Consider the following 26,114-nt stretch of genomic DNA (forward strand, 5'->3'; position numbering starts at 1 on the left):
AAACTCCAGTACTTTGGCCACCTCGTGCGAAGAGCTGACTCACTGGAAAAGACTCTGATGCTGTGAGGGATTAGGGGCAGGAGGAAAAGGGGACGACAGAGGATGAGATGGCTGGATGGCATCACCGACTTGATGGATGTGAGTCACTTCAGTCGTGTCCAACTCCGTGCAACCCCATAGACGGCAGCCCACCAGGCTCCCCCATCCCTGGGATTCTCCAGGCAAGAACACTGGAGTGGGTTGCCATTTCCTTCTCCAATGCATGAAAGTGAAAAGTGAAAGTGAGGTCGCTCAGTTGTGTCCGAGTCTTTGTGACCCCATGGACTGCAGCCTACGAGGCTCCTCCGTCCATGGGATTTTCCAGGCAAGAGTACTGGCATGGGGTGCCATCACCTTCTCTGGAAGTAGAGTTTACCTGACTATAATTTGGCACATGTTTCATATGAGTCTGTTATTTTTGTTCAAGTGCTTTTCCCAACTGACCCTAGAACATGAGATATCAATTTTGTATGTCAAACTATAGTTTAGTGTCAGAAAAAGCGTGTGAAATGGTCTCCCATTTGGCAGTCCTATTTCTTGATGCCAGGGCTCCACAATGACCGACATCCAAACCTCCACCTCAACTGGAGAGACAAAGCTCAGCTCCCTAAATTGGCTTAAATGCACCATATTACATTTCAACCATTTATTAACTCGTATCTATTTACACTCTATTTGGTTCACTTTTGAGACTTCAATTCTTATCTGAAGCAAGTTATGTGTTAATCTTTGTTTTTTAATATGTTAATCTTTTAAGATGACTCATGACATTTTAAATAAATTAGATAAAAGATTCTCCAAATCCAAGGACCTTCTATGTATTTGGTCATTTAGCAAAATCACAGATAAAATATCAGTTTTACTCAAATTACATTTTAAACCTCCAGAGCTCTAAAGCCACATTTAATGTTGACTCAATTTATACTGAACAAGGAAGCCCATCTCTGAAGGGTTGAAGTGCATCAAATTGAACACTTGGGGAGAGGCATTACCCCTTTTGGACCACAAGGGTGATGCAGTAACTCACGGTGAAACTGACATAGCAAACCAAAACAACGTGACCTTTATGGCTTTGAGCTGTGGATTTATTTGCTGGCTTTCAGAATGTTCACAGTCAGGACCTCTAATGCTTGTCTGGCAGCTAATCATTATATTGTTCTCTCTTGGGGTGGTCCCAAACTTTGTCATTACTAGTGGAGGAGGACCCTTCAGATAGTAATAAACTGACATGTTAAATAAAAACTATGAGAAACTAGTGCAATCAAGATCTCTGAATTTGTAGCCACAAACATTTGCCTTAAATTCACATTATGTAGATGTTGAAGTTGAAAAAAAAAACTTAAAATGTAATTAAAAAGTGAAAAATACACTCTTTAGCAAGGTATATTTTGCTTTTATTTCTCCATATTTTAAACATTGAAGCTGAGTATAAATATTGGTGCTAGTGGTAAAGAATCCGCCTGCCAATGCAGGAGATGTAAGAGACTCAGGTTTGATCCCTAGGTTGGGAAGATCCCCTGGAGGAGGAAATGGCGCCCCACTCCAGGATTCTTGCTATGAGAATGCCATGGACAGAGGAGCCTGACAGGCTACAGTCCGTGGGGTCACAAAGAGTCGGACACAACTGACCATCTGAACACTTCAATTGGATCCCTCAGAAATATTACATACTCAATTATGACTGAAAACTATGTCCCCAAACAAACCCCACTGAAGTCACTGCATTCAGGGATACATGTTTCTTTCCTGAGCAGTGATATTTAACTCTTTTGTGCAATAGTAACATAACTGAAGTACCTGGATAAGAATGTTCACTTTTTTGTGTGTGCTAGTGCAGTATAGTTTGCAGAATAATTTCCTAGAAAAATATGATAAATGGAAGACACACAGCCACAATTAAAAGGCATGTGTTGGGGTTTCTGAGTTTGAGGAACCATACGCCAAACAATGATTTTGACTGACGCTGGCAAAGGAAACATTAGACATGTCCTCTAACAAATTTTTTATATAAATTAGCTAAATATTTCAATACTTAATATTTATTTCAAAATTTCACTTGGAATAATTTGCATTAATATAAAGGTTAATTTTGTGCTATATAAGTGTGTGTGTGTGTGTGTTTGCTTAGTTATGGCTGACTCTTTGCAGCCCCATGGACTGTAGCCCTCAAGGCTCCTCTGTAAAGGAATTTTCTAGGCAAGAATACTGGAGTGGGTTGCTATTTCCTCCTCCAGAGGATCTTCCTGACCCAGGGGTGGAACCTGAGCCTCCTCCATTGGTCAACGGATTCTTTATCACTAGCGCCAACTGAGAAGCCCTGGGAAGCTAGATAAATACAAAGTGAAATACATTTTTAACCATTCTGAAATCAGCGAGGTTAGCCCCAGTGTAGAATTGCACCCAATGATAACAGTCTTGATTTTGTTTTTTAGCTCTGGACTTTCATGTGTATTGCCTCATTTTCACCATCTTTTCTGTGATGCTGCCCTTGGTCGTGAGAATAAGAGGGAAAAAATTCCCTTAGGTCAAATACATGGCTCAGAGTCTATGTATAAGAACAGCCTAAAGAATCTATCATTTGATAATATTCTTCACGTGAATTGTATGTCTTTATATAGTTATAGCCATTTATATTTAGAATCACACTGATTTAGATCTTAAAACATAAAATTATTTCCCTTATTCTATGAAAGGTTTCTTTTCCCCTCCTTTAATTAAAAGCCAGGTCCATTATCCTTGTTCAAGTGACTGTCACTAATAAGTTATTAGGAATCTAATCAGCTGTGACTCTCCAGGATCCTTTACTAAGTTGAAGTTACCTGGGCAGCATTCAAGTTTTGGAGAGGATAATAATGACTATGTCAGTCCCAAGAGAAGGTGAAATAAGCTGAAACAGTAGCTACAATTACTACTTGCCCACCACTCTTTCATACCTAGAAGTTTTTTATGACAGGTGGAAGATCCTGCGACCCCCTGGCTTTATGCACTTTGCAGCACCATCTGAACTTAGGAAGCCTAAGGCAAACTAGTTTCAACAATCTTTGACTAAAGGCACATTTCTCCCTGGTGAAGAAAATGTAAACGATTCTACTAACTTTCCAAATGTTTTTATACTTCGTGCTTGTGCTTTTCTCGTGATCCCATCTTATTCAACCATTAAAAACTAAAAACAGGGACTTCCCTGGTGCTCCAGTGGTTAAGAATCTGCCTTCCAATGCAGGGAATGTGGGTTCAATCCCTGGTCGAGGAACTAAGATCCCACGTGCCTTGGGGCAACTAAGGCCGCTTGAAAACTACTGAGCCTACAAGCCAAAACTAGAGAGAAGCCTGCGAGCCACATGGAAAGATCCTGCAAGCCACAACCGAGACTCAACAGAGCCAATAACAGTAATAATAATAATAAATAAAAAAGCAGCTGGAGGATATAGATGAGTTAGAGATTCTCCATTAACATTCTCTTATTTAATCTCAATCTTAAAATTCTTGAAATGTGCTACAAAGTTACTATAATTTAAGGTGTCCCATGAGTTAGTGCTTAGACACACTGTTTAAAAGACACTGTATAGTAATGGGTATATTAAGTATGGTGCAATCCAAGATTCTCATATTTACTAATTTTTAAATATTAATGAAAGTGCCAGCATTTAAAGAAATAAGAAAATTGTTAGAAGAAATAAGATGTAGAAATTATTTAATTCCTTAAAGGCGTATGTGCAATATTTGTAGTGTCTTCAACCTTCCCATTTTTGTAAAGCCTTCCCAGAGTGGGTATGGTCAAGATTAAAATTATTGTTTTCCTATAATCTTTCTCTAGTTATTTAAGATGACCCATTGTTTCACCTCCAGATTATGTTATAAGCTCCCAAGCCGTTCAAACCAAACTCATCAATTATAAGAGATAAATGTATGTGTGCCAGACCCATGTACTAAGGTATCTACTCTAGTATCTTTCATGCTTACCAATTTCATATTTCTTTTTAAAAATGTTTGTTTTATTGCATGTATTGAAATATTGATCTATTTTGAATTTAATTTTCTTGTTTCTGGCTGCACTGGGTCTTCATTGCTGCGCATGGGCTTTCTCTAGTTGTGGCAAGTGGGCTTCTCACTGTGGTGGCTTCTCTCGTTGCAGAGCAGGGACTCCAGGTGCACTAGCATCAGCAGTTGTGGCTCACAGGCTTAGCTGCCCTGTGGCACGTGGGATCTTCCCGGACCAGGGATCAAACCCATGTCCTCTGAATTGGCAGGCAGATTCTTGCCCACTGGACCACCAGGGAAGTCCACTTCATGTTTCTTACTGTCTCTCAACTCTCTCCACTTGAGCGGCACTGCTAGTACCATCTCTTGCCTGGACTGATGTAACCTCACTCTCACTCCTTTTATCTTGTCTCTTCCCACTATTCTTCGGAGGTGATCTTTTAAAAACGCAGGTGAAAAGGCAGACATTTCAATGGCTTTCCATTTGGTAACCTGAAACACAGAGTCGTCACAATATGGTCTCTGGTTTTCCTTACTTCTTCTCCACACTTCAACTCTACGTTCACAGTACCCTGAAGTCACCTCCTTCCAAGGTTCTCATATGCTGTTCCTCGCTGATGCCCTGGTTTGGGTCACATATCATACCTCTGGTCATGCTCTATTATATTTGTCTGAAAGGTGTAGGGATGAAGAATACGGGCATAAGAGGCAAACCCCCAGGGTTGCAGCTTGAATTTGCTAATTCTGTGGCTTTGGGCACATTACATAAATTTCTAAAACTCTGTTTTCTCACCTGTAAATTGACTTTAAGGATAGCATGCACCTCAGAGTATTGTTTTGAGAATTACATAAAATAATTTGTGTCTCATACTTAGGTCAGTATATATATAGCATGTAGTATATTCTCACCAAATTTTAGCAACTTTCATTAATATTACTGTCACTTTCACCACAAATAGGCCAGACTAGTGCCTGTATTGATTGCAACCTTCCTGGAACTAGTATACTTCCTGGGATTAAGTAAGGATTCAATAAACAATTATTGAAAAAAATTACATGAATTCCTAATGTGTTCCAACAGTATTATAGGTCACTCCTAAAAGATGCAATTAATTTCTTTATACTCTACATTGGCCATCTATTTGTTCAAGAAATGTTCACTTATTAAATGAACTTGGTACAGTAATAACTGAATTGTAGAGACAATAAATTTTAGTAAAAAACCAATCTCAGATTCCCTTAGAATTTCTAAACATGATATAGCTTTTCTTTCATCAGCAATGACTTGCATTTCCCTTTTTCTGGATTGAACCACTGCTCCTACCATGGCTTCTGATGAGCAACTCTGGATGGGTTTTGGTAATGCGAGGAAATCACACATTATACTACATTGATTCTTTAGCCTTACATCAATTCTATTAATTATTACTATTCTCTCATCAAAATGGTCCATTTACAATTTACCAATATTTTCCAGGTTCAGAAGACATGCTGGGACCCTAGCAGAATCAGGTCTTTTACACTGTCAAAATGACATGGGATTATGCTTCATCTCTCCTGTAGTTTCAAAAGCATGTGTCTATTTCTTTGAGTCACTTCACTGAAAAAAAAAACCAAAACCAATCTTTTGGCTCTCTTTCTCCTATTGTCCATATGAGAACTGGTGCCACACGATACAGCTGACTGGCTTCCCAACGTGGCCCCCTCGTCAAGACCTCAGACTGTTAAGTGCCAGGAGAGCAAGGACGTCTTACATCCCTGGTTTGGGGCAGCACAGAGCATGCCCCACAGCAACGCTCCTCTCTCCCTCCATGAATGACTTGCAAACAAATGCTAGTGCCTGATTCTTTCCAAGTCCTAAATGCTTGTCTCTGTTTTAACATATACTCTTGGTTTTGACTCAAGGGAAGAAGACTTCCCATCCCTGAATTCAAGGGGATCCCGTTCTGCTGTTCTTGAAGGACTTTCTATAAGCTATCAATGGAGGATTCTAAAAATAAGCTGTAACAGGATCCACTGTTTTGAGTATTCCACTTTTAAAAGATCAGAGGAGTGAGCTCATATCTTCATACACCTGTCATGCTACTGTGACTCATCACTGTGATTCTTCCAGCTTTACTGAGACCTGACATATAACATTGTGCTGGTTAAAGGTGTATATGTTGATCTGATACACTTACATGATGTAAAATGATTACCACTGCAGAATTAACTAATACCTCCATCGTATCACTTTAATTACTTGTTTTTGTTTTTTTTTGTGGTGAGAATATGTAATACCTACTCCGTTAGCAACCGCTGATTTTGTTTTAGATACAAGGTTTCCCCTACTTTAGTAGGTATGATCTAGTCTGCTTTCTAACTATGGTGCTGGAGAAAACTCTTGAGAGACCCTTGGACAGCAAAGATATCAAACCAGTCAACCCTAAAGGAAATCAACCCTGAATATTCATTGGAAGGACTGATGCTGAAGCTGAAACTCTGATACTTTGTCCACCTTATGTGAAGAGCCGACTCACTGAAAAAGATCCTAATGCTGGGAAAGATTGAAGGCAAAAGGGGAATGGGTCAGCAGAGGATGAGATGGTTAGATAGCATCGCCAACTCAATGGACATAATTTGAGTAAACTCCGGTAGATAGTGGAGGACAGAGAAGCCTGGTGTGTGTAGCCCATGAGGTCGCAGAGTCAGACATGACTTTGCAACTGAACAATAACAACAAAATTATCTAGTCAATTGCATTTCATATTTCTATCTCTGCAGTGAGAAGATGGGTTCACTATTAGAAACAGAGATTAAGACAGAAACAATTGAGTGTACACTATTGCCAGGTCCTTCACTAGATGCTTTCACATATATTGCTCACTTAATTCTCATGTCATCTTTTTCAAAAAGAAATTATTAATTCCATTTCACCACTAAGTCTCTAAGAGACCAGGTGATATAATCATGGTCACACAGCAAGTAACAGGATTCAAAACCAGTTTTCTGATTTAAAATCTAGGACTGCATCCATTATACAAAAATCACATCACAAAGATCATTACATTTGGAGACTCTCAGCTCCCCAGATGCATAATTCAACAGTCCCAATCTTGGTCTCAGCATTTATATGCTCAGTGCATCATTCAGGCAGAGACTAATGCAGCCAGCCCAAACCACTTCACCATGAATGTGGACCTCCTCGTACTGAAATGTGTTCATGATTAAGAAGGAACTAGCTTCACAGATTGCTGAACAATTATATTGACTGTAACTCAATCAAATAGTAAAAATAAACTGAAAGAAGATCACGTTCCTTCTCTACTACAGATTTGTATTTTTCTATATGAAATGTACTGTTCCTTGTAAGGCATGTTCATTCCTGCAGGAATCTCATTTATCATGGCTTCTAATTACTTTTAACTACTGAGCACAGGGCACCACTGTGAAAAGTCTATCGACAACCAGAAGGAAGCACCCGATTGAACAAACTAATTGTTTAATGTTTCAGGGTGTTATTTTCCCTGCTTCTCTTTATTATACTTCACACCGAGGAAGAACTATACATCAGAGGGTTAAGGCAGTATGTTACACAGGAATCAATCCTGAAGTGACTAGTATGGTTCAACACATGCAGAGTGTCTGCAAAATTAATATGGAAAGCCCACTGCAGATCTATTGATCCTTCCCACCTTGGTCACCCTGAGCAATGTGTTTGTAACAAATGAAAAGCTTAAGAAAATTGCCACCAGTCAGCAGGGATTTCAAAAACCCAACACCTCTGTCCTTTTTCCCTTATAACAGAGGAGGCACTTTTCTTAATGAAACAAGCAAATATTTTTAAATGTGAAAAACAAGCAAACAGCTATTTGTTTTAAAGAATAAATAATACACTTACAGACATATGTGCGTGCATGTGCTCAGTCGTGTAGGACTCACAGGTGATCCCGTGGACTGTAGCCTGCCAGACTTCCCTGTTCATGGGATACTCCAGGCAAGAATAATGGAGTGGGTTACCATGCCCTCCTCCATGGGATCCTTCCCACCCAGGAATCCAATCTGCATCTCTTACATCTACTGCATTGGCAGGCAGTTTCTTTACCACTAGCACCACCTGGGAAGCCCATTCAACATTATTATTTGACTCTTGTCAAATAGGCAGTGCTGATGAAACCTTCTGTACCAACTCCTATGGTTCACAGTCTGAGAGCTGAAAGACAAGGGGTTAATGAATATTTGAAAAGAAAGCAGAGAGACGGCAGGCGGAGAGTGGCACCATAGAAAACCACTGAACAGAATGGAGAAGCAGCGGGCAACAGCTGGAAAGAGATCCTGGCAGCAGAAGCAGAGCCAAATTGAATACTCTGGCTCACTCCATATATCTTAAGGCAAAAAAGCAATCGTGTTTAAAGGGCACATTTTCAGCACTGCACAGAGAATTAGCCATGAAATTCCCATTAAAGATAATAGGACTTTTCTATTGCAACTTTCAGTACATTCTCAGCAAGTTCTCAATGTCTATCCTTAAACCTAGGCTTCAAAATCAACTGCCAGGCATACACATTCTATAGCCCTCATTCCCTTCTCATCTAGCACATTAAGGCATGTTCTCCTCTGACCAGGTTCGCTGCTGTGGTGAGTGCAGAGGCAATTATGGACCTTTGGGGGATGGGTAGCTGACCACTTGGCCACAGTAGGAGGTGTTTGCTAGGCTGAAGATGTACATGAATATGAAACATCTGTGGGTAAGGTAGGACCTTCATGACCACAGCCACCAGGTTTGAACCTGCTTCTCTGCATTTAAAATGATCCAGCCCGGGACCCTTTCTCCAGTAGATTTCACTTCTGTTTTGGTTTTATTTTTGGAATTTAACTGAATAGGTGAGGACCCTAATCCTGGCTGCTCAAAGGGCTACCCAAAGGTCCTCATCACTCCCTCTCTAGTCCATCTGTTTTGGCTACTGGACTTTTGTCCTCAATTCTTGCAGGTTTTTTGATGACACCAGTGCTTAAGGGGTGTCCAGTATGTGATTTTTATCTGTCGCCCCCATCCTTTGACAGGATAATTGTTTTCTCTTTGACCTGTTTATGCAAGATACTAAGCAGAACTTTGAGTATTTTTCATTCCTTTCTCGTAGATCCTACAGCGGTTTATTCTGAGGCTCTTGGGTGTACAGGGGACTGATGGTAGAGAATCAAGGAATCTTAATGCTTTTTACACACTCCTTGGTGATCTTTTCTCACCTTCCACAGTAGGCAGCTGAGTCTTCTTTTATTACACTTCTGTGCCTGTTTCTGGAATACCTCTTCCCTGCTCCTAACACCTGAAGCATGTTCCCAGAAAACTCTTAGTACTGTGTTTCCATTACCCTTTGAGATTATATATATACTTGATTATTTATTGTTATTATACCCACTTGTACTCACATACAACTTTAGTCCTCGCTGAGTATGAATCCATCAAAGGACATCCCTATATAGGTACGGCTTCCCAGGTAGCACAGTGGTAAAGAATCTGCCTGCCAATGCAGGAGACTCAAGAGACACGGGTTTAATCCCTGGGTTGGGAAGATCCCCTGGAGGAGGAAATGGCAACCCATTCCAGTATTCTTGTCTGGAAAATTCCATGGACAGAATGGAGCCCGGCGGACTACAGTCCATGGGGTCACAGTCAGACATGATTGAGCGCACAGACACACAGGTACGCCATGGACATCTAACACTCAACATGTTATAGTTAATGCAACATCTGTCTCCACAATCCCCTCAATGACAAATGCATATCCTCCCCACCCCCACCACAGCAGCCTCCCTCCCCTCCGTCTTTCCACGCTGATGTTAACTGCAAATTGGCACTTGCCATCTACCTCTACAAGGATTAAATCATGTGCTAATGTGACTTAGCAGCAGCAGCAGCAATGCAGCTGCTGACTTTCAACATCCCCTTGAAAGGAGTTCATGGTGGAGAGCAGAAATGAGACACGCTGTGCTTGGGAGGAAAAACTGGCAGGACAGGTCTTCAGATAGACATTTTCAGAAGCTGATTTTATGAGCCCAATTCGTGTATCTCCTTATATCTAGAAAAGCACTGAAATCCTTCATGGTGATGACTGTTCTTCATGACTAGCAGAAACCTTCTGGAAAAATATGTGCTTGGTTGCATGTATTCCCCCTTCACCAAAACCTTATATATACCAGCCTCCCCCGCAGCTTCTGTAGAGCAGCTTCTCAGAGCTATCTGAGGTACTGTCTCCCAGGCTGCAGTCCTCATTTTGCCCCAGATGAAACTGAATTTGCAGCTCCCATGTTGAGCATTTTTTAAGTCTACACTGGAAGAGTCAGCATCTCTCTCCCCTGTTCTCTACTCCTCACCAGTTGTTCAGTTCTGTGTACTGCCGTTCCATACTTTTCACATGTCTTTTCCCTTCTAACTCTGTGCCCAGGCCTTAGTTTTGGGCTTCATCATGTGACTGAAGTCCTGTAAAATCCTGGCTGTCTCCCTGCCTCCCTCCTTGTCCCATTGTAGACCATGGTACTGATCTTCATTTTAAAAATATTTTTCAAGTATCTAATCATGTTATTCTTTTGCTAAAAGTCCTTCACTGGCTTCCTAGAGCCTCTGAGAGGGAGTCTCCAACTCTTAACTCAGTAGGCAGGGCATTCCATGCTCCAATTCCTGCCTTTATTGCTCCTTGCATCTCCCAGGACGGCTTCCTCCTCATTTCACTGTCCAGAAATAGCAAACTCTTTACTGTGACCTTCAGCCCCTTCCTATGCTATTTCACACTCCTCATTATTATATTTTCATACCATTCCTTTACAGGGGAATGTCCTCCTCCATTTCTGTCACCTGGTAAACACTGTCCATGCTTTAAAACCTGCAACAGGTGTTACATTACATCCTTCCTGCTTAAAAGGATTGAAATCTCACTTTTCGGTATTCCTCCAGAGGATTAGATGACCTAGTGCCCACTTGAAATTAACATCATAGAGGCAGAAATTGCTGCTTCCTCCCATCAGCTGCCCCCACATCACCTGCTCTCCTGCTCCAGATCACACAGAAAAAGAGGCAGTTCTGAAAGTGCTGGCCAATGAAACATTTATATTGGTGAGACACCCATACTTCTTCTCTCCTCTGGAGGAGAGAAAATCTGGCTTATGACAGTTAATACAGCCCTTATAAAACCACTAGCCATGAAATCCTCAGGAATACATCTTAGAGAATGACTGGAACTTTGTTTTTTATATAATTTTGCAGGTTTAGGGAAAACAATAGCTTCAGTTTCTTTCAAATAAAATCTGCAGAATCATGCCCTGTTTAACACTGTAATTCAAAGTTGATTCTACACTTGTCACTTTCAAATAGCTCAGTTTCAGAAATGTAAATACTTAAATTTTACTAGTTAAATAGAAAAATTGGGTTTAGCAAAATCCGATGAAATATCACTTATAATTATGTATTTAGATTATTTTCTCAAGATATGTTTAATGTACCTAGAATTTTCCAATTTTAATGATAGAAGGTAATAAGGTATAAGCTCTGACTTTATAAGTATTGACATTAAAGCTTGCCTAGCCAACAACACATGATTACTGGCAGTCTGAGCTAGAAACCACTACAATAAGAAGTGACTCATAATTACTGTTTTATTCTTCTTTCACAGTAATCTAATGAAAGCGATGAACATTTTTAAATAGAATAATTTAATGTACTAATTTATTAAGATTTCTATCAACTGCAAAGAAAAATTCAGGAAAAAAAACATATATGCAAATCTAGTCACCTCTGCGGGGGAAAGAACTTTAGTAAGAGATAATGGAAAAAGGTAAAAGAATAAAACTTCTATCATATTTGAGATATTTGATATAATTCTATGAGAATAAATTTACTTATCTGGTTGCTTAAATTAGCATAAACTGTGGAGTTTTATTTGCCTACTTTACAATTTAGTATAATTTGAAGATCTGGGTTTACTTTTCTTTCTTCTCCCCTAGCTTTCAACAGAAGTATAATTAACAAATCTCATATAAATTTAAAGTATACAACTTGGCGATTTGATATACCTATACATTGTAAGATATTCTTCACAATTAAGCTAATTAACGCATTGATCACCTCACATTGTTACCATAATCTTTGTTGTTGTTGTTGTTTTTTCTTTCCTCTTTTGGTGGTAAAAGCACTTACTGCTGCTGCTGCTGCTAAGTCGCTTCAGTCGTGTCCGACTCTGTGCGACCCCATAGACGGCAGCCCACCAGGCTCCCCTGTCCCTGGGATTCTCCAGGCAAGAACACTGGAGTGGGTTGCCATTTCCTTCTCCAATGCAGGAAAGTGAAAAGTGAAAGTGAAGTCGCTCAGTCATGTCCGACTCTAGTGACCCTATGGACTGCAGCCCACCAGGCTCCTCCGTCCATGGGATTTTCCAGGCAAAAGTACTGGAGTGGGGTGCCATTAAGATCCTAGCAAATGTCAAGAATATAATACAATATTAAGTATATTCACATTGTTATGTCAGATCTCCAGAATTAGTCATCTTGTGTAGCTGAAACTTTGTACCCCTTGACCAATGTCTCCCCATTTTCCCCCTCCTCCCCATAATTCTATTTTCTGCTCCTTTAAGTTTGCCAGAGTAAGTAAGATGTATACTTACAGCATAAGTAAGATATATTTTGTCTTTCTCCTAGAGCCCTATTATTATAGCATTTTATTTTTTCCCTTCTAAAGATTGGTACACAGTTTTACATTTTCACTTTTTTTTTGTTTAATTCATTAATGATTTTACTAGATATTAACAAATGGGAAAAGCTGCATTGGCCATAATCAAATTATAACTGTTAAAGAAAAATAACCTAAACTGCAGCCATATCTAATGACAATTTTAAATATCACTACTCACTGCTACTATCACTCATTGCTACTACTATCCTGATACAAAATAAGTGCTTTACACTAACATATGTTAGATTCCTGACTATAAGAGCATAAATTTAGGACTTCTTATTGGGAACGTACAGGATCCTGGCATCATGAGTTACCAGTTTCTTCTGTTCTAGTTAGCCACCTTTCTGGAGATTTAAAATTCAAGTATTTCCACTAATCTCATTACTGAAACTTCCAATGCATTTTTGGACAAAAAATAAGTGGATACAACTTTAAAACTACATTTGCTTATAGCAATCGTTTACTTTTTCCCTCTCATACCTAGAATCTAACCTACACACAGAAATCCCCAGAGTAAACCCACTCCTTGTGTTTGATGCGTTTTGTTGCAGCTTCATCATCTTCGCTGTTAGGACTCTGATCACCTACGCCAGGTTACCTTGAGTGCTCCACTTTTATAAGAGTCTGCATTCCTTACCCTGGGCCTATTTGTCAATTTGTCCTTTGATGTCATGGTGATGACAGAATAAAATATTGCTAAGAAAGAGTTCTTTAAAGTCAAACAAAAGTGGTTTTTAAAATTGTTAATTGATATTCCCTTAAAAAAGAATTTAAAAGATTGTTTCTATGAATTAAGAATCACTACACTGTTTATTTTCATTTTAAATAACTGTTTCATTAACCAAACTAGTAAGACACATTTCTCTTTAGTTGTTTTTAATTCCTGGATTTCATTTTTCTGAAAAATGCTGAGAGTCATATTTTGGGTTTTATTTTATGGTCACATGATGGGTTTTGTACATTTCTGCTGGAAGACGGATGACTGAGAATTCAACCACCCTCTGCAATACTATCTATCCAACGTGAAACTATGTCTCAGTTTCTAAATAACCAACTAAGAAATGCATCTTGGAAATATACTCCTTTTCAGTTAGAAACTTCATATATATAGTTTTTTTAGCTCCTAAAGCATTATATATGTTAAAATGAGTTTCCAGAATGTATAAAAGAAAAAGCAGTCCAACACTGGAATACATAAATGGCAGCCAGCTGGCTCATTATCATCGTGCTTTATAATAATGAGAAGAGGCCTTGCCATAGACTGTTTCCTCCTCATACCTGCGTGGGATTCAAAACAAAGCGGCTATGGTGCTGCTGCTGCAGGTGCTGGTGAAGCCCTGACACAGCGGGCCAGCCCCTTCTGATGCTGCTGTTCACATGCCCCACTGGTGACGGAACACCAAGTATATTAGCTAACGATGGGCCTTGTTTCCTGGAAGAGATTCATCTTCACAACAAAGCTTGAAGATTAAAGGTAATTTATGTATACAGATCTCCAAGACTTTAGTGCTCAGACATCACAGGTGGGTGAGACGTGAGGACTGGGCTCAAATGACCTGTCTTCCTGCAGGATCATCCCAGAAATTCCTACACCACTGAAAATCTGTCATGAATAGATTAAAAGAAAGGAAAGGAAAATTAAGTTGCTCAGTCGAGTCTGACTCTTTGTGACCCCATGGACTGCAGCCTCCCAGGCTCCTCTGTCCATGGGATTTTCCAGGCAAGAGTGCTGGAGTGAGTTGACATTTTCTTCTCCAGGGGATCTTCCTGACTCAGGGATGAAGCTGTGTCTCCCACATTGCAGGTGGACGCTTTACCCTCTAATCCCCCAGGGAAGCCCTAGATTAAAAGAGGATGTGGACAAAAACTTCCTGGAATGAGTCCTCAAAGGGAAACGCTGTGATTCTAGAGTCCCTGCCCTCACTAGAAATTTCCTTGACCTAACGTTTCCAACCTAGATAGCATATTGAAAAGCAGAGACATTACTTTGCCAACAAAGGTCCGTCTAGTAAAGACTATGGTTTTTCCAGTGGTTGTGTATGGATGTGAGAGTTGGCCTGTGAAGAAAGCTGAGCATCAACGATTTGATGCTTTTGAACTGTGGTGTTGGAGAAGACTCTTGCGAGTCCCTTGGACTGCAAGGAGATCCAACCAGTCCATTCTGAAGGAGATCAGCCCTGGGATTTCTTTGGAAGGAATGATGCTAAAGCTGAAACTCCAGTACTTTGGCCACCTCATGCGAAGAGTTGACTCATTGGAAAAGACTCTGATGCTGGGAGGGATTGGGGGCAAGAGGAGAAGGGGACGACAGAGGATGAGATGGCTGGATGGCATCACTGACTCGATGGACTTGAGTCTGAGTGAACTCCGGGAGTTGGTGATGGACAGGGAGGCCTGGCGTGCTGTGATTCATGGGGTCGCAAAGAGTTGGACATGACTGAGTGACTGAACTGAACTGAACTGAACCTTTCAGGGAGCCTCTGGAAATATCCACCTACTTGTTGCCACTGGGGAAGGAAGCAGAAACAAACATCATGGGAGGGACGTGGAATCTTTGTTTTTGGAGGTGGTAAGGCTCAGGCTTGGGTTTTATAACTTTTGCAATATGCTGATTCGTCAGTATAATGATTAAAGGAAAACAGTTGGCTATTAAGTGGTGATGTGGAGAAAGAAGCAAAACAAAATGAAATACCACAATGAATGGAAGGATTCGGCAGAAGGATGTAATAGGGAAATTTAGAAACCCTCTGGCACCCTGTTGGAAGGGCTGCAGCAATCAACTGCATGGTATAAAAGAGAGCTTTAAAGCAGACTCACAGACAGAGAAAACAAACTATTGGTTACCAGTGGGAAGAGGGAAGCGTGGAGGGGCAACATAGCAATAGGGGAGTAGAGTGTTAGTCGCTCAGTCATGGTCTGTCTCTTTGCAATCCCTGTAGCCCGCCAGGCTCCCCTGTCCATGGAATTTCTCAAGCAAGAAAACTTGAGTGGGTTGCCATTTTCTTTTCCAGGGGATCTTCCTGACCCAGCGATTGAACCTACATCTCCTGCACTGGCAGGTGGATTCTTTACCACTGAGCCACCAGGGAAGCCCTTATAAAACTATAGGTACTAATAAAACTATGTTCAGATGTATGTTGTTTGATAGAAGGAGTAAGAGATGAAAGCGAAACGGAAACGTTGGAAAAGTTCCATTTATCAAACTAGCTTTTAATATCACAGACACAGTTTAAAAGGCAAAAAAAAAGCCTGATCTTAATAAAAGACAATCTTCTTTCAATATTCAATAACAATGGAGGTATTTAACACAAGTGAATGATTGAGGAGTGTAGGGAGCAAAGTTCATCAGTAGAATTGTAATGCACACAAAGGACTGCCCTGGGAAAGAAAATTTAATAAAAACAAAGGTGGGCCAATCACTATGAAAAGATTTTAATAATTCATCCTGAATTCTATTCCTCCTAATCTTGCATTAGGGCTTCCCTGGTGGCTCAGTGGTAAAAAATCCACCTGCCAAGGAGGAGACTCAGTTTAATTTCTGGGTTGAGAAGATCCCCTGGAGAAGGAAATGAAAACTCACTCCAGTATCCTTGCCTGGGAAATCCCAAGGACAGTGGAGCCTGGTGGGCTACAGTCCAGGGGTTTGAAGTGAGTTGGACACAACTTAGTGACTAAACAACAACAAAAACCAGCTTTCATTCTCTGTGGTATGCCACCCTGGTGTCTAATTCAGGTTGGCATTAAAACATCTAGATATGAATGCTAATTAAAACTGCCCTTTCATTCTGAAAAATCACATTCTTCTCTTTAATATCAAATACAGGCTTATAACTCAATACTTTAAAATATTTTAGATTCCTTTTTCTTGGTGAATAAAATCAGAAAAGGCAAGAAACTGATTATCTAATGTGGATGCCATATTGTTAACTACTTCCCATCTTAATTTTAAAAGTAAATGCTAAAAATAGTCTGTAATATTTATTCTAATTCATATTTTGAATTTCTCCCTTTTGTCAGAACCTCAAGGTAAACCTCCATGTTCAATAATTAGGGTAGGTATGGATCTACTTGGGTTCCTTCCTAGCTTTCTGAATTATAATTACGGAAGAAGTATTTTAGTAACAGTGTTATGCAAGATTTCTGATTCTAATATAAATCAGCACACATTTTATCACCATGAAAAATCTAAGTATAGCCTTACCTGAAAGATTAAAGATATTACTAAATGCCTATATTACTCTGCATAATAGAAAAATAAAACAGTACTATTTTGAAATAGTTTTAACCTTAATTTCAGCATCTGTGATGGGGCATTTTTGCCTACATCTCAGTAAATCTCTCTGAAATGAATTAACTAAAGCTATATTTACTTTGAACTGCAGAAATGGAGAAAGCCAAAATACTTTGAAATTTCAGTGTTACTTGTGATTCCCTGGTGGCTCAGACAGTAAAGCCTCTGTCTACAATGCAGGAGACCCAGGTTTGAACCCTGGGTTGGGAAGATCCCCTGGAGAAGGAAATGGCAATCCACTCCAGTACTATTGCCTGGAAAATCCCATGGACAGAAGAGCCTGGTAGGCTACAGTCTATGGGGTCGCAAAGAGTCGGACACGACTGAGCGACTTCACTTTCACTTTCACTTTGTGATTCCAACACATCCATCAATGAATACAGCAATTAAAAAATGGTTGTGGAACACCGATCTATTTCTCCTACTCATCAATCGTCAAACTCTAAAACTGCTCATGGGACATATGAGAGAGTAACTTGGACAATTTGGTCATGATTCTAGGATTAAAAAATTCTAGAGTTTAAAAAACTCTGGCAGTTAAAAAATTTTTTTTGGCTATTCCATGAGGCTTGAACGATCTTACTTCCCCAACCAGGGATCGAACCCAGGCCCCCTGCAATGGATGCACAGAGTCCTAACCACTGAACCGCCAGGGAACCACATTAAATGGCAAACTTAAAGGCATTAACTTTCAGTAAATTCATGTGGAGATAGGAGAATATGCTTGTAGTTTGAAGCCTGGCATGTCCCTTGGTTGTCACAGTCCTCAGATAACTATGATCTTACACCAGTGCAGAGTAAGAACGTTAATCACGGTGATGACATACCGAGTGTCAAGGCCACAGTGGCCTCTATGTTCCTCAAACACATCATGCTGGCTCCCACTCGGACTCCCACACTTGCACTCTGCTCCCTACAATCGAACGCACTTTCTCTGAGATATCTGCATGACTCACTCTCGCATTTCACACAGGTCTCTAACCCAACAGAACTTCCTCCTTGGAAGATGAAATCCCCTCATCCCATCTTGTCCCCTGTCACCTCTCTGACTTCTTTTCTGTATTTATGTCACCTACCATGTTACCATTTATTTACTTTGTCATCTGTTTCACTCCCACATGATTTACATTATATAACAGTAGGGAGGTTTTTGCTTTTTTTTCCCAATGCTTGATACCAGAAACTAGAACAGTGCTGGCACATAATTAGTGCTCAATGTATATTAACTGAGTGAATGGAAAGTAAATAAACGGATGAACGAATGAGAACAAATGATTGAACATGACTGATCAAAGACAGCATTTCTCTGCTGAACTCATTTAGTTGCAGATGATATTTCACCTAAGCTCTTAGTAAGCTTGCAATGCTTCCCAGGTGGTTTAGTAGTAAAGAATCTGCCGGCAGATGCAGGAGAGGTGGGTTCGATCCCCGGGTTGGGAAGATCCCCAGGAGGAGGAAATGGCAACTCACTCCAGTAGTGTTGCCTGGAGAATCCCATGGACAGAGAAGCCTGGCAGGCTACAGTTCAAAGGGTTTTAAAGAGTCAGACATGACTGAGTGACTGAGCGTGAGCATGAGTAAGCTTGCAATAGAGCACAAAGTACTCAGCAATTAAAATAAAGGGGACAATTCTGTCTATTGTGTCACTCACACAGGTGTAATTGCTCCTTTTAGTCTTGCCACACTTCATAAGCAAGGACATGCTGTGTAGGACTTGAAATCCATAATTCAGGCATATCAAGTCAAATGGAATTTCACAGATGAAAACCTACTGACTTGAATCAACTTTTTCTTTCTACCTCTTCAAAACCTCTACCCATCAAAACCCAGTTCAAACACTACCTTCTCCAGGGAAAGTTCCAACCATCTCCAAGATATATGTTGCTTCTGATTCTTATTTTTTAGCTGTCACTCTCCTAGGTCATTTATTTTTTTCTTGTAGTCTAAGTCATTTGTTATTTTTATTATATTTTTGTTATCTTATTTTGTCACATTATTATTTACTATTATGTTATGTTGTTTGTTGCTTATGCCTCGTGTCTCTAACATGAGCATCATCAATTTATGATGTTACCCAGCCAATAGCACCAACTGCGGTCCTTTACATGGATTAAGTACCAAGTAAGTTTGAATAAACAACAACTACTATTCTCTCAAAATCTAACTGGCCTCATACTAAGAACAGACCATGACTGGCAACGGAAGACTCTCTGCCTACCAGATTACAATGAGGACTAAATCCTGTTCTATTATTTTCACTTATATGGTTTTATTTCTCTGTGAAAACTGAGATGTGACAGAAGAGGAATAAGTGATTATGAAGAAGGACCTGACTTGGGGTTCTCCACTCATATTTGAATCTGATACAGCTGTAGGAATTTATTTACCTACTGGCTTTCCCAAACAGAGCGCTGATGCATAAGATAAACCACCTGAATAGAACCCATCTAAAACTCCTCCTTACAGTTTCAGGAAGAGCATATCGTGTGGGCTTTTAGACTGTGATTTTTCCAGAAGTAGGAAGACAGTAGTAACCCCAAGAAAACATCTAACTCACAACAATTGAGTAACAAGGACCCAAACCACTGAAGAAAAGGTAAAAAACCATTTTTCTAGAAAATATTCTAGTCACCGGCTCCTACCAAGCAAGTTCCTAGAGTGCATAAAACAGATGCACAATTTTGTACCTAAAGTATAAATCTGAAGATATATAAAGAATGATAAGCTTCTAGGCCACAGTGATATAAATGTGGGATTGCATTCATTTTGTATGAATAAACAGTCACTGAAAATAGAACTAAAGCCAGAAATTACTCTGCAAGAATTAACACATCTCTGAAGTCTTATTCCAAATATGTTTCCAGCTATAATTTCACAGAGCTAAATGTAATAACCAAGAAAGTCCAAACATAACGAGGTGTAGTGAAGACGCAGGCAAGGATGCAGCAAGGTGGGAGTCACGTACCGATGCACGCCGCTGTTGCACATGATGACGTGGCAGGCCCCCAGCCTACTGCACAGCTCCGAGGACACTGACAGCAGCCCGACTCCGGAGGCGCTGCAAGCCGTGTTCACACAGGCAGCCGTGCGCTTGGATCTGATAAATGAGGCCACCAGTCGATAAAGTTCATCCAAAACATTGAGAGGCCTCATGAGCTGCAGGAAAAAACAAAAACAAAGATAAACATAAAGTTCAACAGGTTTAATAGAAAGATATGTTTTCAGATGGGCTATAATTCACAGTCATTATAACCTATAATCTAAAATATTTTATTATGGATGTAACAGAATTGGAGCTCACAAATTTTATACTGACACCGTGCTCAAGAACAACACCAACAAAATTAAATAAAAGGTAAATGGTAAAATATAGGGTCAGTGTAATCTATTTTTACCTTATCTACGTAGGCAGCTTTAGATGTAGAGTTTGGTGGTGAATTTGACTTGTCCAAATAGAATGCCCTGTAAGAATCCAAAGAATAAATGATCATTTACTGTTAGAAAAATTAAAAAGCATGAAGACGTGCAAGTTTTACTGATTTCCTTTTAAAGACAAATGAATTAACAAAGTGCTGAACGCTAGCATGAGTGGAACTGCAAAAAAAGAAAGTTTTCCATTCAGAAAAAAACAATTAAAGCTACCATCACCTCCATTATTTATTATACGGCCTTAGAGAGATATTTAATTTGTATATACCTCAATTTCCTCTTTTGTAATTTGGAGATTTTAGTTTATATTAATAATACTTCATGAGGCAGCCAAGAAAATGAAGTGAGTTAATGCAAATAAAATACTTAGGAGGGGACACAGCACAGAATAAGTGCTCACTGATGCAGTAATTAATATTATTATAAAAGTTGAAGAAAGATATTTTCTCATGACTGTTGAAAAACATGATCTGGTTTTAATTTATTATGCAAGTGACAGATTATGAAAATAATTCTCCAAACACTAATTTTAAACAGATTACTTAGCTGGATTCTTTCAGCCACTAAGTTATGTTCAGATGAGAAGTAAAATTCTCTTCAAAGACATACTGGTTCTTTTTTGTCACCAGGATGCAATATGGTCACAACTATTTTAATACACTAAGTGGAAAACTCACTCTAGAAAAGTGATACACAGCTGGCCACACTGAGCACTCTCCCTACTTTCTAAAAGAGACAGTCCTAAAAAAAAAAAAAAAAAAAAAAAAAGTTGTCACTGATTCACCCAGTGAAGAGGAGGATCACGTAGATCTAATCCTGCTATAGTCACTTGAACTGATGTGGCAGAAATCTACAAATTTTCACTGGGACAAAATGCTTAATGAAAAAACCCCACATATTTGATGAAGCAAGCCAATAGAAAAACAGAATAAAACATTTTATAGATTTAAAATGTGTAAATGCCCACATCAAGTAAAACTTTCTTCTGAGAGAATCTCACTTTTTCTAAATGCTATAGTGCTGTGCTTAGTCACTCAGTCCTATTTGATTCTTTGGGATCCCATGGCCTGTAGCCCTCCAGGCTCCTCTGTCCATGGGATTTCCCAGGCAAGAATACTGGAGTGGGTTGCCATGCCCTCCTCCAGGGGATCTTCCCAACCCAGGGATCGAACCCAGGTCTCCTGCATTGCAGGTGGATTCTTTACCATCTGAGCCACCAGGGAAGCCAAATGCTATAGAGCAAAATGAAAATAGATAAAGCATCTTATGATATAACCACACCCTTCAAAATGCTTTTAGAAGATAAAAGCTTATGACAAATTCAGAGCTAAATATATTTACTGATCCAGACTTGTGTGAGTAGTTAATATTCATTAATCCATAATTACAGAAAGTGACAAATTATTATAAAATATATCTATGGGCTGATGACACTAAGAGAAGGTAACCATGAAATACAGCTTCTTCCTGACTCCTATGAAATTTACACAGCCAAGAAATATTTTAATTCAATCAATTATTTCTTAAAATAAAAATTTAGACTTGAGCCTGTAACTAATTTTGGGTACTCTCTGTTCAGAAAAATGATTGTTCAGCCATGAATTTTACCATCCCTAAGGTTTACACGTACTCATAGAACTTCAGTATTTTTCAGAACATGACAAATTTCCAACATGAAATACATTTCTAATGCACTTCCCTTAATTACAAAAGTCTGGCAATACCCCTTAATCAAAATTTATGAGAGAGTTAATGGTAAAACTGGATTAATGCCAAAATTGACTGTAATTTAATATGCTTTTGAGGTTAGTAAGAATGAAGTCATGGCTCTTTGTCTCAATAAGCAAATCTTATTAAGACGGTTTTGAAAACACGCCTGCTACTTTACATAGGATGAACAGTAAGTTTTCTTTCATGCAGGCATGCATCAGGTTTCCTTGTTGCAACTTTGTAAATGAACCTTGCCTTACAAAATAAATGCAGTATGATAATATTTTCTATTTAGTCTCTAGAGAATAAAATACCAAGGAAAGAGGGGATGTCATGTTACAATAAATGCAGTATAAATATATCCAAATTAAATAACTAAAATGAAATGAATCTTGGGAAAGTATCTCATACAATCTAACAGCAAGGACAAATACAGAGGTATCTAGAATGTAGTCCAGGAAATGATAGGTAGGTTAAAAACTTACAGAAAGATACTGAAATACACACACATGAGGAAGAAGGAAGGCTCCATAAGAATATGGTACATGAGTTGGACTTGGATGGATGGATGGGATTCAGGACAGGCCAAAATGGAAAAACAGAATTTCAAGTAGAGGCAACACTATGAACAATAGAAGAGAAAGAGAAATGGATGGAGCCAACTTTGCCAGACAGCAGGTTCATGTAAGGCAGAGAGACTGAGTACTGGGCAAGTGGGCTGGATTCATAGTGTGAGGAAATGAAATACCAAACTAAGATATAATTAATTTTTTAAGCAGTGGAGAAGCACTACGCAGGGAAAACTGCTACCAGTGAAAAAGTAAGAATAAATGGGAAATCCTCCAATTAAAAAAATAATAAAATTTCTGAAGCTGAAGCTCCAATACTTTGGCTACCCAATGTGAAGGGCTGACTCAATGGAAATGACCCTGACGCTGGGAAAGACTGAGGGCAGGAGAAGTGGAGGACAGAGGATGAGATGGTTGGATAGCATCACTGACTTGATGAACATGAGTTTGAGCAAGCTCTGAGAGATGGTGAAGGACAGGGAAGCCTGGATTGCTGCAGTCCATGGGGTTGCAAAAAGCTGGACATGACTTAGCAACTGAACAACAGCAACAACAAAATTATTTTTTTAAAAAGAATAAATAGAAAGAAGTACACAACCCATCAGCTATGACAATTTAGGGAAATTTGAGACCCTAGAAGTGAAAAGACTTTTTTTTTTTTTTTTTTTTTTGCAGCATGTGGGATTTTAGTTCCCTGACCAGGGATCAGTCCCATGCCTCCCTGCATTGGAAGTGGGAGTCTTAACCACTGGACCGCCAGGGAAGTCTGGGACACAGGGAATTGATATCTGCCGTGAAAGAAAGAAAATGCGTGCGGGGAACATCAAGATTAATTCAGACTCATGCAAGTTAATATACTAACAAGTTAGAAAAATGATTTCTCAAATAAGTAACATATTAGGATCACAGCTCTATAGGGTCAAGCTGATGCTCCAGGAATGGTCAGGCTTTTACATAAAGAGAGACCATGCAAAAGTCTGATAGGAGAGACACAGAGGTTAAATCAATGACAAAAGTGACTGGTATTTGGCAATCTCTCTGGCTGTTCGTCTCCCTTTTTCTGGGCATGCTGGAAGATAACCAGTTTCTAAGAGGTAATTAAGGTGCAAGAGTCTCTGGTGTTTTATAAGTAAGGAGGAACAACTACAGTATTCCACTCAGGTCTCTGCTAGATTCTTGTCTGTTCTTTACATCAGTGCTTATGAGATCATTTCTGTATTTATAATAATTTATGGAAATTTCTCACTTGGCCAGACTCATATATAATTCTAATATCATGTCCTATCTCTAAATATTCTAACCTGGATCATGTAGTTTTTGGATTTTAGCATTTACTCTGCATTTCAAAAAGGAGTTATAACAGTGTTTGGTCAATTATAGATATTAGTCACAGACATGCCATTATTACAATGGTACAGCAGTTGACTATAGGTGTGACTGTTTCATAAGTACTATTGTTAAACTGCCTTTGACTATCATAGCACTTAAATTAAAGGGCGAAAATCCACAGAAAATCACATCAAAAGATACTGATCTCTTGTATAAATGAAAATCACCAGATAGGTTCAACCTGTGCCCACATATGGGCAAAGAATACATGCTAAATAAGTAGGTAGGAGAATGGTGATTTGCACCTTCATCTCACCCACCTTGAGTGACCATAAGCATTAGCTCTGACTTCTCTGAAACAGGTTTTACCTAAAGTTATATGAAGAGAAATCCTCAATAATGAGATAAACTTGGATTTGCTTGGATAAATTTGTCTCTTGGCTTGTCAAAAACAGAGCACCTAAAATTATAGTTTGCTGTCCCATAATCAAAGACAGTGCCTGATTCATAGCCTGTAATAATACTTGATGTAGTACTGAATTGAGTTTTACTTCATTAGAGCTCTAAAACACAGTCCAACAACTAAAAATACGTGTGACCTGATAGAGAAAAGGAACTATATTAAATATCTTAATTTAAAAATAAAATAATTATATTGCACTTTTGAAAAAGAATTCTTTGTTGGAAGGATTCTTTTTAAGTTTATAACTATTAGGCTACATCTCAATTAACACTGAAGCAAATACTTATAGGATATAACAATCATCAGAACTTAAAAATAGAGAGGAAGGGTATTTAATACTTCCTCCTCAATGAGAGAAAACGATGATTAAGAGACAAATATTCATAAGATCTCTTGCAAGACTCATAGGAGTGTTGTTTTACCTACAAATGACTAGCAGAAATGATATAGCAAATTCTTCTTCAGTGTTCTAAAGAAGAAAAGATGAAAATAAACATGATTAAGTACTATCATGTTTAGATGTTAAAAGCCTAACTTTTGGCTTCTATACTTATACACTGCTGCTGCTGCTGCTGCTGAGTTGTTGCTTCAGTTGTGTCCGACTCTGTGCGACCCCAAGAGATGGCAGCCCACCAGGCTCCGCCATCCCTGGGATACTCTAGGCAAGAACACTGGAGCGGCTTATACACTAGACCCTATAAAAATGGTGATTTTGTTTAATTGGGCTTCCCTGGTAGCTCAGATAGTAAAGAATTCATCCACAATGCGGGAGACCCAGGTTGGATCCCTGGGTTGGGAAGATGCCCTGGAGGAGGGCTTGGCAACTCACTCCAGTGTTCTCGCCAGGAGAACCCCATGGACAGAGGAGTCTGGCGGGCTACAGTCCATGGGGTTGCAAAGAGTCGGACACGACTGAGCAACTAAGCACACAAACACGAGGCCTTTAGTGCACAACACCTGACACACAGCAAATCACCCAGTGTTACTAATAGCTATCATTATCATTTTTATTCATTACTTAACATCTTTTTTTAATTTAATTTTATTTTTAAACTTTACAATATTGTATTAGTTTTGCCAAATATTGAAATGAATCCACCACAGGTATACCTGTGTTCCCCATCCTGAACCCCCTTCCCTCCTCCCTCCCCATACCCTCCCTCTGGGTCGTCCCAGTGCACCAGCCCCAAGCATCCAGTATCGTGCATCAAACCTGGACTGGCGACTCGTTTCATACATGATATTATACATGTTTAAATGCCATTCTCCCAAATCTCCCCACCCTCTCCCTTTCCCATAGAGTCCATAAGACTGATCTATACTTAACATCTTAATGCTCAAACTACCGCACAATTGCACTCATCTCACATGCTAGTAAAGTAATGCTCAAAATTCTCCAAGCCAGGCTTCAGCAATACGTGAACCGTGAACTTCCTGATGTTCAAGCTGGTTTTAGAAAAGGCAGAGGAACCAGAGATCAAATTGCCAACATCTGCTGGATCATGGAAAAAGCAAGAGAGTTCCAGAAAAACATCTATTTCTGCTTTATTGACTATGCCAAAGCCTTTGACTGTGTGGATCACAATAAACTGTGGAAAATTC

At 39.4% G+C, this 26,114-nt stretch overlaps 1 protein-coding gene across 1 annotated transcript in view; it reads right to left on the reverse strand.

Moving 5' to 3' along the window:
* The window catches only part of PREX2 (phosphatidylinositol-3,4,5-trisphosphate dependent Rac exchange factor 2), a 298,802-nt gene that overhangs the window by 23,385 nt on the left and 249,303 nt on the right, over nucleotides 1-26,114 (reverse strand). The window contains exons 36-37 of the mRNA XM_006061194.4: nucleotides 20,408-20,474; nucleotides 19,978-20,168 (exon numbers count right to left, since the gene is read on the reverse strand). Coding sequence (XP_006061256.2) covers nucleotides 19,978-20,168; nucleotides 20,408-20,474 — 258 coding nt within the window. The remainder of the gene's footprint in view (nucleotides 1-19,977; nucleotides 20,169-20,407; nucleotides 20,475-26,114) is intronic.

Source organism: Bubalus bubalis, chromosome 15, assembly GCF_019923935.1.
Source record: "Bubalus bubalis isolate 160015118507 breed Murrah chromosome 15, NDDB_SH_1, whole genome shotgun sequence".
Lineage (NCBI taxonomy): Eukaryota > Metazoa > Chordata > Mammalia > Artiodactyla > Bovidae > Bubalus > Bubalus bubalis.